The 15,244-nt window shown below is 35.9% G+C and overlaps 1 protein-coding gene across 2 annotated transcripts in view; it reads right to left on the reverse strand.

Annotated features, from left to right (window-relative positions):
• LOC150109375 (ubiquitin carboxyl-terminal hydrolase 46-like) overlaps positions 1-15,244 on the reverse strand; it is a 111,370-nt gene that overhangs the window by 12,330 nt on the left and 83,796 nt on the right. For both annotated transcript variants that reach the window (XM_090407786.1, XM_090407779.1), the window contains exon 6: positions 5,147-5,324. In XM_090407786.1, the coding sequence (XP_090263912.1) occupies positions 5,147-5,324 (178 nt within the window). The remainder of the gene's footprint in view (positions 1-5,146; positions 5,325-15,244) is intronic.

Consider the following 15,244-nt stretch of genomic DNA (forward strand, 5'->3'; position numbering starts at 1 on the left):
TCACCAAACCAGATGACATCCATTCTCTCCATTTTTCACGTAAGTGATCTTTAAATGGCTTATTCAAGCTGACATCAAGCGGCTGCAAAACGGAAGTTAGACCACCTGGTATGACTGCTAGGTCTGTACATAGCTCACATGCTTGCTCTTTGCTTGCCTCTGTTAAATGCACCTGGAACATATCCCAGACTAGCATGATTTGTTGATGTAACAAGCTACTTGGACATATGTTCCATACTTGATCCAGCCACAATTGTACACCTTCTTCATCCATCCAACCTTTCTGATTGGCACGAACAATTACACCTGGTGGAAATTTCATATGCTTCGGAATTTTCTTCCTTTTAAATATCACTGTTGGCTTTAATTTGGTTCCGTCTACCATGCTACAACAACGATAAAATGCATTTTTTCATGTCCCGTTGTTTTTATGAAGACACCCTTTTCACCAACTGAGTTTACTGTTCGATTCCCAGGCATATCAAAGTACATGGGTGTCTCATCCATACTGCCAATTTGGGAAAGTTCATATCCGTAACACTTCCGTAATTTTATGATAAATTTATGGAAGGACTGCACTTTTTCTTCAAGCTGCTTTGGTAACTTCTGCGCAATTTTTGTTTGGTGCTGTAATGTTAATGCTTTGCGTTCCATAAATCTGTTGCACCACCCAGGCGAAGCAAGAAAAGATGAAATACCTGGTGTGTCCTTGAATTTACCATTCTTGAGTTGTAGAGCTCGAAAATGAATTGCATTTCTTGTTACTATAATGCCATCTTGCCGCTGCACCAAAATCCATTCATTTAGCTCTTCTTCGATTCTGGAAAGGATGCTACATCTCCACGATGGGCACGTTTCATTTTGGGGATTTTTTCAAGATTGTCTTTTTTGCTTACGCCAAAGTCTAATATTACTCTCTCTGCTACACCAAATTTTCTCATAGCAACACTGTTATTATGTTCTTCTGCAAACTGCACGACATGCAATTTAAATCCTGCCTCAAAAGATGAACGTTTACGTTTCTGTTGGCTCATTTTCAGGCTAGGTTTGTTTAATGAATAATATTTAAAATGAACTGTGGTTAAACTGATATACCTAACTGTGCTCTATCATTCGGCAATGGAGAGCGCATCGTATCTGCGCATAATGCCAGTAATGTAAGTAGCTTTATGCGCAGATACAATGTGCGCTTGGTCACCGAATGCGAGTGGGTCAAGTAGATTTGGTTGCATAGACATTAGGTAGTATATATTGTGTGTGCAAGTCTAATAAGATGTTATATTTTTTAGGATCCGCATATAATGCGAACCCCTAACTTTAAGTAGTATTTTTTTATTTTTTACCATAAATTTTTCGCATTATACGTGATAATATACAGTAAATCTTTGATTCATGCAATTAACAATTTTCCAACTCTCAGATAGTTTTACTCTGAGAATGGAGGATACTTCTGAGAAGGGAATAACATTTTTGCCAGCTTCTTTAATTTTATCATTTCAAGATTAATAAGATAATTTAATTTAAATTCATGTGCAATGTCAACAATCTTATAACCAAACTCAAGTTTTTGTATGATATTTAAACTTTGTATCCAAATTGATAACAGCATACTCTTTTTATGTGCCAGTGTATCTTTACTGTTGTGACTTTTCTTCAGTCTTTGGATCTGCCAGTGTCTCAAACCGATGATTACATATCTATATTTTTAAAGTCTGTCTTCAAATTAGCAACAAATTTTGAACTTACTGATATGGGGTGAAGTGCTGGGAAATGTAATGGTCACACACACACGGCACATAGATAGTGGCGTAACATGTATGCCGTGGCAGAAAAAAAAAAACTGTATAAAAAGTGAATCCATGTAAATTAAGGGTTACAGTGGCAGTGACTGTAGAAAGAGAAACGCTGAAAAGTTATCCATTGTTATATTATAATGACAATAGAACAGCTATTGAGGAGTGGAGAGAGAAAATACGTCAGGTTGAGTATTTAATGACTTTGCTTTTTTTTTTGTAGTCTTTCATATAGAAAGAAAAATAAGATTTTGAATCTTAAAGAAGATAAAAAAGACAAAGAAAGTGATGCTGATTTGCTGAGTTATGACTTTTAAGAGAAAATTGGCAACTAAAATTACAAGTGTTTTTGTGATTCTTTGAAAGGGAATGCTGTAGTATTTGAATTTAAGGATTTCACATCTAGAAGTTTTATTTCCAATTCTCTGGAAATAAAACTTTAATAAATATTAATAAATCAATGAAATGACATTTTAAAATGAAACAAAAAATTGTAAATTATGCTAAGAAAATAATATATTTTTAATGCATTTAGAATGAAGATGAAAATTCACTCGCCACTTGTCTTTGGCGAGTGGGTGAGTGGATTTCTGGAGCTCTGCCAATAAATAATAATATAAAAACTGTTATCAGTCTGTAGGCAGTTTTCGGTATTGAGACCACATTGTAATATAAAGAGTTTATTAAAAATAAACAATTAAAAAAGCCGACAAGTTTCGTATGTCGTAAGACTTACATCATCAAGGGTAATGGTATATGAAAGTTTTACATGACAAAAGCTTATTGACTATTAATTACACATATTACATGTTTTTTATAACTTCACAACTATTAAACAAATTGATAAACTATAATACAAATGTCATCAGTCTGATTATCTGGAGATTATGAATTTGGATATATCTGAAAACTCACAAAGATAACCGAGCAACAATTACTGAGAAAAATAACAAAAATAAAATCTTCTGATACCAGGATTAGTCTTGTACACTACTATGTTAATAAATATTATAATAGTGTTGTCTTATGCTTATGACTCACATATCTGTGGGCTTTTCTCATTCCATACAACATACGCATTTCACAGAGCATAGTGATCCAATGCAGCAAGATTCTTCGATGTTTTGTATTATTATTATTACGTGACACCTCAGGGAGTCCAAAGACTCATCGAGGGAGGGCACCTACTCTACAACTCTCCATCTCCACCACTCTACCAACCGCAACTACCTTCATCATCTAGCACCAATGCCATCTACCACCACTAGTATTTTTTACAGACAATCACAACATCCATGCCACGGTGGGATTCGAACCCACAGCCTTTTGGCTGGAGAGCGGATACACTAACCACCTGGCATATTTTATTTAATTATGATTTTAACATGAAGAAATATACAGCGTGTTCGGGATAAATTTGACATATTTATAATTAATTATATTTTTCCGTAAGTTACATGTATTAACACACACTTCTCTTCATTTAAAAGTTTGGACCCTTCTTCATTCATATACAAGATGTCAGAAAGGATGGATAGCTGGAACCCACCTGAATCATGGAAGAGAATAACTTGTATCATGATGATTCGTGCCCGCCATCAAAATAAGGATATTACGACTGCTGCCCAATGCTCCCTGAATACAGTAAAAACAATCAGGCATGAACTAGAGACTTGCAATGGTGACTACGAGGATGTAGCAAGAAGAAAGATCCCTAGCAGACGATCTGATTGTGTTCGTACAGCAGAATTCCTCGCAAATCTGCAGGAACAGGTGTTGAAGAACCCTGGCATTGGAATTCGGGCTTTGTTCGTGGAGTTGCTAACTGTAGTCAAGCCCTGGATAACAAGGGTAGCCAATGGTAGGCTGTATGTATGGCAGCAGGATTCGGCCCCTTGCCACACCTCTGGGAAAAGTCAAAAATGGTTGTCTGAAAATTTCTACGACTTCACCAGTCCAAATGTTTGGCCTCCAAACTCCCCAGACCTTAACCCCATGGATTATTTTGTATGGGGCACAGTTGAAAAAGACACCAATCGCACTTCCAGTAATACAAAAGCCCAGTTAATGGATAAAATTAAAACAGTTTTTGCGGCCCTTCCCAGGGAGACTGTAGCATCAGCTTGTTCGAGGTTCCGAAGCAGAATTGAAGCTGTGATCGATGCTAATGGTGGTTATTTTGAGTAAATCTTGTTGATAGTATTGTAATTAACTCTGCCTGTAATGTTTTTTTGTCAATTCATTAAATTTAATAGATACAAAGAAGATTTTCTTTTTCCTTACGAAACTGTCAAATTTATCCCGAACACCCTGTATAACATTATTAAAATTAAAAAAAAAAAAAAAAAAAAGCTTTATTTCTATTTATATAATATAATGAATGTCTGCTGGCAAATATATACTGTCAGCTTAGATGGCTGGAGGAATAGCATTTCCATCCTAGAATCTGCAATGCTATATATTCAAATTCTACTGAGGCATGGATGTTGTCTTTAGATGGTAGGTCATTTTCAACTGAAGAACTGCCATTCTAATTGCAGTAGACCTGAAAGTTACTTGAAGAAAGTTTCAAAATCTCAACTACCACTCCAGAGTGGTAGTTGAGATTTTGCATAAAACATCCCACAAAATGAGCACTGTGTTTTATCATGCTGAGTAGCTGTTCCTGACCTCAGATTATCATACCAATTATGTAATTCAAGTTTGCATAACTATGTGCATGTTTATTTGTTCGTTTTATACCTTCAATCACTGGCTGGTTAGAGTTCAGCAGCATAACAGATGTTTATATTGGTCAAACGAAATTTTTCATTTTATTTCAAAAGTACACCACTGACATGTAGGAACTGATGAAAAAACTAAAACTTGAATTCAAGTAAGATTAACTGAAACTTCCATATGAAGTTGAAATATATATATATATATATATATATATATATATATATATATTTATATATATGCATACTGGGGGGGGGCTCTGCCTCTGAGTTCTGGGCTGGTAAGCCGGTTCTCCATTGTTTTGAAACGTCCAACAAATTGTTGGACGTGAAACATTTCAACAAATTTCGGCTTATCAGCTTAACCCGGCTCAAAACAATGAAGAGATAAAAAACGTGACATAAAAACGTTTCAAATTTTGGCTTATCTTTTTATATATATAGAGTGGATATATATGAATGAAAAAAATATATACTATCATATCCTATTCCTATTATATTACATTCTTAAACTTCAAATGAAAGAGTTATTTTCAGGAAAATGTCAAATTCTAAGAGCAAGTAACCTAGTAACACATAATGAATTATTTCTGCCAAACTACTTTCCAAAACTTCCAAACAAATCATGTAACTCACCTGGTGCTAAAGAAGCAAGATACATAAAGCACAAGAATAGGTGGAGCTTTCAAAATTTTTTGGTTTTGATTGGCCTCAGTATAATGAAAACAAGAAGCACACCAGTATTTGTTGTCTTCTTGAAGCATAGACTTCTGTTTTACTACTTCTAGCAAATTTATGTACACATCATCTGTATCTATAATAATAAAATAGTGTGTTCAAGACCACCAAAGATTAAAGAATAAACTAAAACTTATCTTCATATATACTAAGGTTATTGGAGCATGAAAAGTTGAGCTGTATTGGAGCAAAGTTTATCACTCACATCACCAAGGAAGCATAAATGAAAAAATGGAATGAGAAGTTTATGTTAACTATTTGATATGCATATATTGCACATCAAATAGTTACCATATCACTCATATTACCTTGTGAAGAGATAAGGTTACTACTCAAAACAAACTATATCCCTAACAAATAATAATCTGCTTCTCCTTGATGCCATTAAATTTAGTATGCAATCAAGCATAATAAATATCTGAATAATCCTTTATAAATTAAAAATAAAATTCATATTTTTTATTTAACATAATAAAATAACATACTTAACATTATACCATTCTTATATTTAAAATATAAGAATGGAAGTTATGCTAAGTTTTGTTCTTAACGGTTGGTTATTATCAATTATCAAAACAAATAAAATACCTGATTAGAAGAGAAAATCACACTGAATTTAGTTCTGAGACTGGTACAGTATATTTCTCTACTAATCAAGTAAGCAGTTAAGTATTACTTGGTTAGTATCAACAATAAAAGATATAATCTTTTGAAATTAATATCTGGATCAAATATTTCAAAAATAATGAATGACTATGAAATATCCCTGTGTTAAATAGTTATTTGTATAGTAAAAATATTTTAAAACTTAGGATAAAAAATATCTTGGACAGTAGTGTACATAAACATTTTAATAAAGTTTATGTACTCACATTTGAATATAATTAACATAAATATATAATGCTTCTGCCACTCCTTTGATAATTTACAACTGCAGCTAAGTTATTATAAAAAAGAGGAATTTCTTTCTAAGAACTTGTGACTGAAAATGTAAGATAACCAATGTATTTATATGTAAATCTCCAATAATCATTTTAATCTTTAAAGGTACTTGTGGCATAACTATAAACAACAAATCACAGATAACCACAGTAATTAACTTTAATGAAAGTACAGATATTTCATACTTAAAATAACAGCACATCATCAATATGTAGAAATAAGCAAATCAAAGAAGAGGAATACAAGGTACATACAACAATCGCTTTACCAATTAAAAATGGTTGCCGCAAGCTAGAAATGAATATATTAATAAATAATATTAAAACTATTTTTGATGTTTACATAAAAATGAGAATCTCCCAAACTTTTGGGAGAGAGAGACAACTGTTCCTATTCAGGTTAGACTGATGTAAAAGGGCTTCACAACTTTCTTTGAAAAGGAATTCGTATTTAATGTTCATATTTAAATTTCTAGCTTGCGGCAACCATTTTTAGGTAAACTGATTGCTGTATATATTCATGTTCTTTGATTTGCTTGTTTCTATACACTGATGATGTACTGTTATTTTCAGTATGAAATATCTGTATTTTCATTAAAGTTAATTACTGTAATTATCATGTAATTTGTTGTTTTTCAATAATTATTTTGTAAGATAATAGTATGAATTTCTGTAAAGAGAAATGTTAAATTAAAAGCATGTTTTATTTTGTGGTTTTAAATTAAACATTAAACTTGCCAAGAAAGTAGACTGAGTTAGCTTTGCATTAGGAACACCCACCTAATGATGCGTTGGTCCACCTTTCTGTGCAATCATGGCTTGCAGACACCTAGGAACAGATCCTACAAGGTGTTGAACATCTTCCATGCATAACTCAACCCATGCCAGCTGCAGCAATTCCATCAGTTAGTTTTTGGGGAGGAGAGGCAAGGCAATGTGGTGAATTCATTGTTGTGTTCCTCCAACCCTCAGTAGTTGTACGAGTCGGATAACAGATCCCAGTAGCATTCGCCATTCAGTATTTGTGGGATGATAACCAACGGACCTACGGAGTGCCAGGGATAAGGTCTCCCGACCATAACACCACCTCCACCGATCTGTTGAACCCCAACTGTGCAACCAGGGGATAGAGGCTGCATGCTGTTTACACTAAATGCAAACCCAGCTATCATCATGGTGCAGCAGGAAACAGGACTCATCACATGAGATGACCTTCATCTTTCAAGGGTGCATTGCAGATGTACCTTGGCCCATGCGAGGTGTTGTTTGCGATGCCTAGACATCATCATGGATACCTTTATTTAAAATAATTATAATATCGGAGGAAAACTCAAGTAAAATATTTTTACGTACACTTTTTATTACCTTGTGAAGATAGATAAGACTATGCTCAAAAAGACTAAATGCATGAACACAATTATATTTCTAAAACGCTGTAAGATAGCTCAGGTTATTCCTACCTGTTGTAAAATAAAAGCAGTTTATAGATCTTGTAGAGCATGTGTAGCTCAGTGGAAGTGCGTTTGCACTCCACAGAGCTTGACCACACAAATGAAGGCTTGGATTCAAATCTAGTCGCCGACTAGAGGAACATTTTCTAAGCTTTTTTTGACAGATTCCTGAGTTAGTCAATCTCTGGCACAGGCAAGTGGATATTTTCTCTGGGAAACTCAAGAAAATTGGCTGTTGAACCCACACTATTTTCAGACATTAAAAATATTGTGTTAGGGACCACAAGATGGCGGCACTTGTTAGCCTGTCTCTTCACTGGATGGCGATTAACTTAGTGATAGCCTTGGCCAGCTATCTCTAATTGGCTGCTAGTGGAGATTGAACTGCTCACTCAGTCTCCAAAAGTTAGATAGGGCTGAAACAGCTTTGCCTGCTCCATATATGGGAATAAAAGGTGTTAGTTGATTTTTTATAGGTCTTGTAAAGCATATCGGATTTATTTAAAGGCTAGTAAGTCACTTTTAAATTATCAGCTATAAGAAGCTAAAAAATTTCTAGCCCTCTTAAATGGAGAAATCATTTATATCAAGAACATCTTAGAATTTGTATTAGTGGCTGAAACTTTTAACACTATTTTGCACATATCGACTTCATGCCTAAATGATTTTAATGCCTCTTGTGATAATTTAAAGTGCCAGTTTGATTCACTTGTAAGCCACTCTAGAACAACTAACAGGGGATGAATTTTTTATTTTATCAAAAGGACATGATTTCGCCATCTCTCCCAATAAGGTATGGACTTTTTTCATAGCATAGATAGAGGTCTTTGATCCTTATCTCAAAAAACAACTAACAGGACTCATTTTAAATGTGCAAGAATTCTTTTTAGTGCTAAGCCTCCAACATCCCATCCTAATGTCTCTTTTCCTGAATTTAAAGCACTGAAATCATTTAAGAATAATAACAATTTAATTATTACGAAGGTTGACAAGAGAAAGGCTGCTGTTGTTCAAGATTTTCAGTCTTATCTATAGCCAATTAAACAGACTTAATTCTCGTATCGATAATGTTTCTACTTAGAATGAAGATCAAAAGAAAAAACTTAAAACTTTTCTTCGAACAGGACGTCCCACTCATAAAATTTCCAATTATTATCTAATTTTCAAGTAACCTCTTCAGCTATACAAACTGCTACTTATATAAAAAATATTTTGGATTTTAAAAACTAAAATTTCAGATCTTCATTTGGATGCTTCAGATATTATGATTAGTTTAGATGTTTTCTTGTTTATTAATGTTCCTTTATCTGACAGCATTGAATTACTTCAACAAGAATTTCCTTCAGATATTGTTAAACTATTTGATTTTGTAATACATTCTGATAAGTTTGTAGCTGTTTGTGCAGACGCTGGAATGAAGATCAGTGTGGCCAAAACTGAAACATTTGTGGTCTCAAGACAACCATCCCAGTGCACTCTACATGTAAGTGGAGTCCCAATGAGGCAGGCGGAGAAGTTTAAATACCTTCGGTCCATATTCACAAATGATGGAAAGTGGGACGTAGAGCTAGATACTCGAATTGGCTTAGCAAGCTCAATATTGCGGGAGCTTGGCCGTTCGGTAGTATTGATGCTGGAGTTTAGCCAGAAGGCAAAGCTGGCTGTCTTCAATACAGCCTATGTCCCCATCCTCACCTATGGTCATGAGAGTTGGGTAATGACCCAAAAAATGAAGAACGAATCCAAGCGGCTGAAATGAGGTTCCTTCAAGGGGTTGCTGGGCTGACAAGATTTGACAGTCAGAAGCGCTGCAATTTGAGAAACCCTCAATACTCAACCGCTGCTTCTCCGTGTTGAGAGATCACAGTTATGTTGGTATGGGCACCTGGTCAGAATGCCACAAAAGAGGCTCTCTCAGCAGGCCCTCTTTGCCAAGCCAGAGGGTGGAAGGCCAAGGACTCGCTGGATAGATTATATCCAAAACCTTGGGTGGACATGTTTGGGAATCCCACCAGAACACCTGAGCTTGGTGGCAGAGGATCATGACCATTGGAAGTTCCTCTTGCAGCTGTTGCCCCCACAACCCAATTAGGAAAGGTGGGCCTTGAAGATGTATGTATGTATGTTCTGATTATTTCTCTTTTAAAAACAAGTTATATCAATAAATTGAAGGAACAGCAATGGGTAATCCTATTTCTCCTGCTATCGCCAACTTATTCATGGAACACTTTGAACAACTTATTTTTGATAACATTTCTCCTAGATGATAGGATGATATTTTTGCAATCTGGAATGGCTCTTCCTCTCAGTTACAGCAGTTTCTTTCTAAATTAAATACACTTTATACCATGATCCAATTCACCCTAGAAGCAGAAGTAAATAAGCAATTAGTCTTTTTAGATGTTTTAATTCTTTGCCAACCAGATGGTAGCATTTCTCAGTTTTTCAGAAGATTACAGGCCATTATATTCATGCTGAATCTCATCACCATCCCAATCAAAAGGCTGGAACTATTAAAACATTGATACATCAGGCACACTCCTTATATTCTTCAGACGAACTGTTACAGAAAGAATTACAACATATTAATTCTGTCTTTTCATCTAATGGTTTTAAGGAATCTTTCATCAAAAGAGCTTTTAACAGTTATGATATCTCTACCTCTTCAAATACAGAAGAAATAACTTGTATTTCTATCCCTTATGTCCAAGGCATTAGTGAAAGTTTTAAAACCACTGAATATTTCTGTTGCTTTTACCCCATCAGAAAAATCTCCACCTTTTTTTTTTTTGCTTCACCTAAGGAAAAGATTCCAACTTTCAATTATCCAAGCATCTACCAGATTCCTCGCTCTTGTGGGTTATCTTATTTCAGACAAACAGGAAGATCTGCTTTTATTCAGCAAGAAGAACAGAAGCCATATTAAATACCTTGAGCCTGAACAGTCTGGACTTGCCTTTCTTTCATGCTTACATGATGATCAGAATACATTATAGAAAATAATGGAGACAACTACCGTGTCAGAGCAAAATTATGTTAGTTTAATATAAACCAAAATGAACACTCGACGTTTCGACCTTCATATCAAGGTCATCATCTGGATCATATACATATATACAGAGAAACAAGCTGCACTACAATCTACATGGTTTGTTAAAGTTACCGACCAACCGTTACAACAATTATTGGCCTGACCTCTGATGGAAAAAAAAAAAAAAACTTTACTACCTCAAAGCTAGGGGTCCTATTATTATTATTATTATTATTATTATTATCTATTAGGTTACAAAATTAAATTGGGCTGGAGAGCAACATGTTTATATATATAAATACTGTATTTTGCCAGCACATAACATGCACTTTTTTCCTTTGGAAATAGGTCTGAAAAACAGGGTGCGTCTTATACGCTGATACTCACAGAACAGAAGATGTTAAAAATCAACTCAAGGAATCGAAAACTCAGTTAGCTGTAATTCCAGGAGGTCTAACTAGTTAGCTTCAACCTTTAGATGTCTGCATTAATAAATTTAAGGGATTTATGAAGGACAAGTGAAACAGCTGGATGGTTTTCAGATTTTGAGGTTATGCCACCAGGAAGAAGCCCAGCATTTCGTAAGTTTGTGAGTGGGTCAAAGCTTCATGGGATGCTGTGAAAACTGAGACAGTGGTTAAATCATTTAAGAAGTTTGGCATTAGTAATGCACTGGATGATACAGAGGACAATTTGTTGTATGAGGACTCAGATTCTGATTTAGAAGAGGTTTCAAGTGTCTCTTCATTTAGCTCTGAAGATGAATTTCTGGGTTTTGACGAAGAAGACTAAAAGGTAGGTACTCTTTCCTAGTTAGATTAGGTATTTGTTGAAAGTAGACCTACTTATTACTTTATGTTTGAAATACTGTAAATTCATTATAATATTCAGTGATAAAGTTTTTTCCCTAAAAATGTGTACAAAAAAGGGGGTATGTCTTATAGGCCAGCAAATATGGTATATAAAAATGTGATTATACATATAAATTTCACCCAATTGGTATGGGATAGTTTCCAATAAAAGCTGAAAATTGCTTAAAGTCCCTAAAGTATGCTAAGATACTAAGTAGGCTGAATATGTGCCATCCAAATTCTTGGAATTTTTATGCCACCATTATTGTTGAGTTAAGGTGGTTAATCAGAATTTCACAGGCTTCTTTAAATTTTCTTTCATACCAGGTACTTTTCCAATCAATTTGGTGTAGGGTGTTGAGAGCGTGACCTGAGAGGCCTGCTTCACCAAAATTGTTATATTTAACGTGTCTTTTGTGTTATTTTTTACGTTCTTTTATATATATATATATATATATATATATATATATATATATATATATAAAAACATGTTGCTCTCCAGCCCAATTTAATTTTATAACCTAATAGATAATAATAATAGGACTCTAGCTTTGAGGTAGTAAAGTTTTTTTTTTTTTCACCAGAGGTCAGGCCAATAATTGTTGTAATGGTTGGTCAATAACTTTAGCAAACCATGTAGATTGTAGTGCAGCTTGTTTCTCTGTATATATGTGTATGCTCCAGATGATGACCTTGATATGAAGGTCGAAATGCCGGGTGTTCATTTTGGCTTATATTAAACTAAAGTTTTGCTCTAACACGGCAGTTGTCTCCATAATTTTCCATGCTATCAGCACTAGACAGAGTTCACTGGAACAAGACAAGAGTTTTTCATAAAAGTTAGTTCTTAATGGAATGGCTTTATAAACAAACATGCAAAGCTCTACTTCACTCTCCTAACTTAAACAGATTTGATGGTTTACATCTATCCCCTTTGTGGGAGATAGTACTTTTTAAATCAACTAATCTTTCCTACCTTTATTTTGTCTAAATATATGTAGGGTTTTTTTTTAAAACAAGTTAAGAAATTTACTGACCTTTTTAGTTATCTTACATTAGCTACTTAGGTGGCACTTTTTAGAATTGTCTGTTAACATTCAATTGCCATTGTGTTCTTGTACTGATGATGCCTATGACTTAGGCGAAAATTCTAAGCTAATAAAATATTCATGTGAGTTTTCCTCTGGTATTATAATTATTTTAAATATGCTTACTCACGGTATTTCATTACTGAAACAAATATCATGAGTACCCTTGTTAGTCTCTGAATGTGGAATCCCAGGCAAAGCAAGGTATGACACATGGTGCATGTGGAAATCAGCTGAACTGTCCCACTGTTGTACTGGTGGGTGAGCTATATCTGTTGCACATCGTTGCTGAGATACCAGTCATGACACCAGATGGTCACCACTAGGATTAACCACGAATGGCTAACCAATGTGAGCCCTTCTGTTGGATATCTGTTCATGGTTAATCCAGTCCTGGTACAGCCTTCATACAGTACTATTTTTTTATGTTGGTCCCATATACAGGAGGTTGGCTGGTCAACCTATAGTACTTTAGTACCGTATATGGGTGGTGGGTTGCGAAAGGAGAAAGTTGTTTACATTTGATTTGAACGCCTGTATGTTGCATTCCTTGGGAAATACGTCTGGGGGAAGACTGTTCCAGAGTATTGCAGTAGCAGGGATGAATGAGGAGGAAAAGAAACTTGTTCTGTGGGTTTCGAGGTGTACTGTGAAAGGATGTTGGGCAGAAGCTGTACATGTTCCAATGGGCTTAGTACAGGGTGGGGGAATTATTGATGCTGTTTCAGGTGAACATTTCCCATGGAAATATTTATAGAATATACAGATTGCAGAGATCAAGCATCTATGTGAAAGTGGGGGAGTGAGTTGGTGAGGGATGGGTCATTTATTAGTCTAATTACTCTCCTCTGTATTAAGTCAAGCATTTTGAGGGAGCTTTCTGGAGCCCCACTCTAGATGTGAGAGCAGTATTCGAGAGCTGGGAGGATTTGTGATTGTATAGTGTTAATAGCTGTTTAGAGGTGAAGTAGCATCTTGAGTGAAAGAGAAAAACCTAGTTTTTTGGAAGCTGAGGATGCAATGGTTGTAATGTGTTTATGCCAGGAGAGGCTTGATGTCAAGGTAATTCCGAGAAGAGAAATTTCATCTTGTCTGAGAATTTTAGTGTTACTGAAAACAATGCTGGAGGAAAATGGTTCTTTTTTGTGAGAAATAAGACAGAACTGGGTTTTACTAGTGTTGAAATTGACGAGGTTATCTGAGCCCCACTGGCGGATGGGCTGGAGGTCGGAATTAAGGGCAGTGGTGGTTGATGTTCTGTGGGTTGAGGTGAGTTATGTAGAGTAGGGTTTGTCAAATGAAAGGGAGGAACGTAATGTGCTGTCATCTGCAAAACTGTGTATTGGGGTAGAGGTCAACTGAAGTAGGCCATTGATATATAGAAGGAAGAAGGTCGGTGAGAGAACAGAACCTTGTGGGACCCCCAGCATTAGTTGGATGGTGAGAGGATAGGGAGCCATCTACCATCACACAGTGTGTGTCCAGACAGGAAGCTGGCAATCCATCTGCAGAAGTCCTGAGGCAGTCCAAATGATGGGAGGTTGCTTATTAAGCCTTTGTGCCAGACTCGGTCAAAGGCTTTGGAGATATAAAGTGCAACTAATTGGGATTCATCGAATTTCTCCATGGCGTTTGTCCAGTGATGGGTGATGTACGAGAGTAGATCTCTTGTTGAACGGCTTTGACGGAATCCGTAATGGTGGTCACTTAATAGCCGGGTACCTTAAAGGTAGATTAGGAGTTGAGAGTTGATGATTTTCTCCATTACTTTAGATAGGACTGAAGTGAGTGAGATAGGGCGGTAGTTAGATGGCAGTGATTTTTCACCCTTTTTAGGAATGGGTTGAATATAGGCCAGTTTCCAGGTTTTGGGTTATATACCAGTGGAGTAAGAGAGTCTGTACAGGTCACATAGGATAGGAGCCAGTTCCGATGCACAGACCTTCAGGATAATTGGAGGAATTCCGCCACGGACAGGAGACTTTTTTTGTGTCTAATTTAGACAATAGGTTTGTGATGTCTTTTTGGCAAAAGGATACAAGGGACATTGTATGTTGGGCAGTTGGAATGACTGGAGGGCATTTGCCATTGTCAGTTATGTGTGCTTTGGAGGCAAAGTGTGATGCCAGGAGATTAGCTTTTTCTATTTGTGATGTGCTATTGAGCCATCTGGATATGATAGAGTTGAGAATAGTGTAGATCAAAAGTTACGGCCAATTGCCTTGGCAAGAGACCAAAAGGCACGGCTGCCGTTTGGACAGCCTGCAAGCTTCCAGCTTTTGGCCAGTTCAAATTCTGTTTTGGAAGTATTGATAATTTTCTTGCATTTGTTTTGGGCTACAAGTATAGGCATCGAATGAGGATGGGGTTCTTGATTTGAGCCAGTTGTGGTATGCCTGATTTTTCATTTGTACAGCCTTGGCACATTTTTTGGAGAACAGGGTTTGGTTAGGGAACAGCAGGTCTGAGTAGTGTGGGGAATATATGTTTTCATGCCAGTGAGGATCACTTTGGTGATGCGTTCAGTGCATATGTTTGGACTGGAAGACCAGAAACAATAGTGTAATCATGGGAATGAAGCATAGTAGTCTCGGAGACTGTCCCATTTGGCACTGTTATAATGCCAAACTACTC

The sequence above is a fragment of the Typopeltis vanoorti genome, chromosome 2 (genome assembly GCF_054136105.1).
Source record: "Typopeltis vanoorti isolate ZY-2024b chromosome 2, IOZ_Tvanoo_1.0, whole genome shotgun sequence".
Taxonomy (NCBI): domain Eukaryota; kingdom Metazoa; phylum Arthropoda; class Arachnida; order Uropygi; family Thelyphonidae; genus Typopeltis; species Typopeltis vanoorti.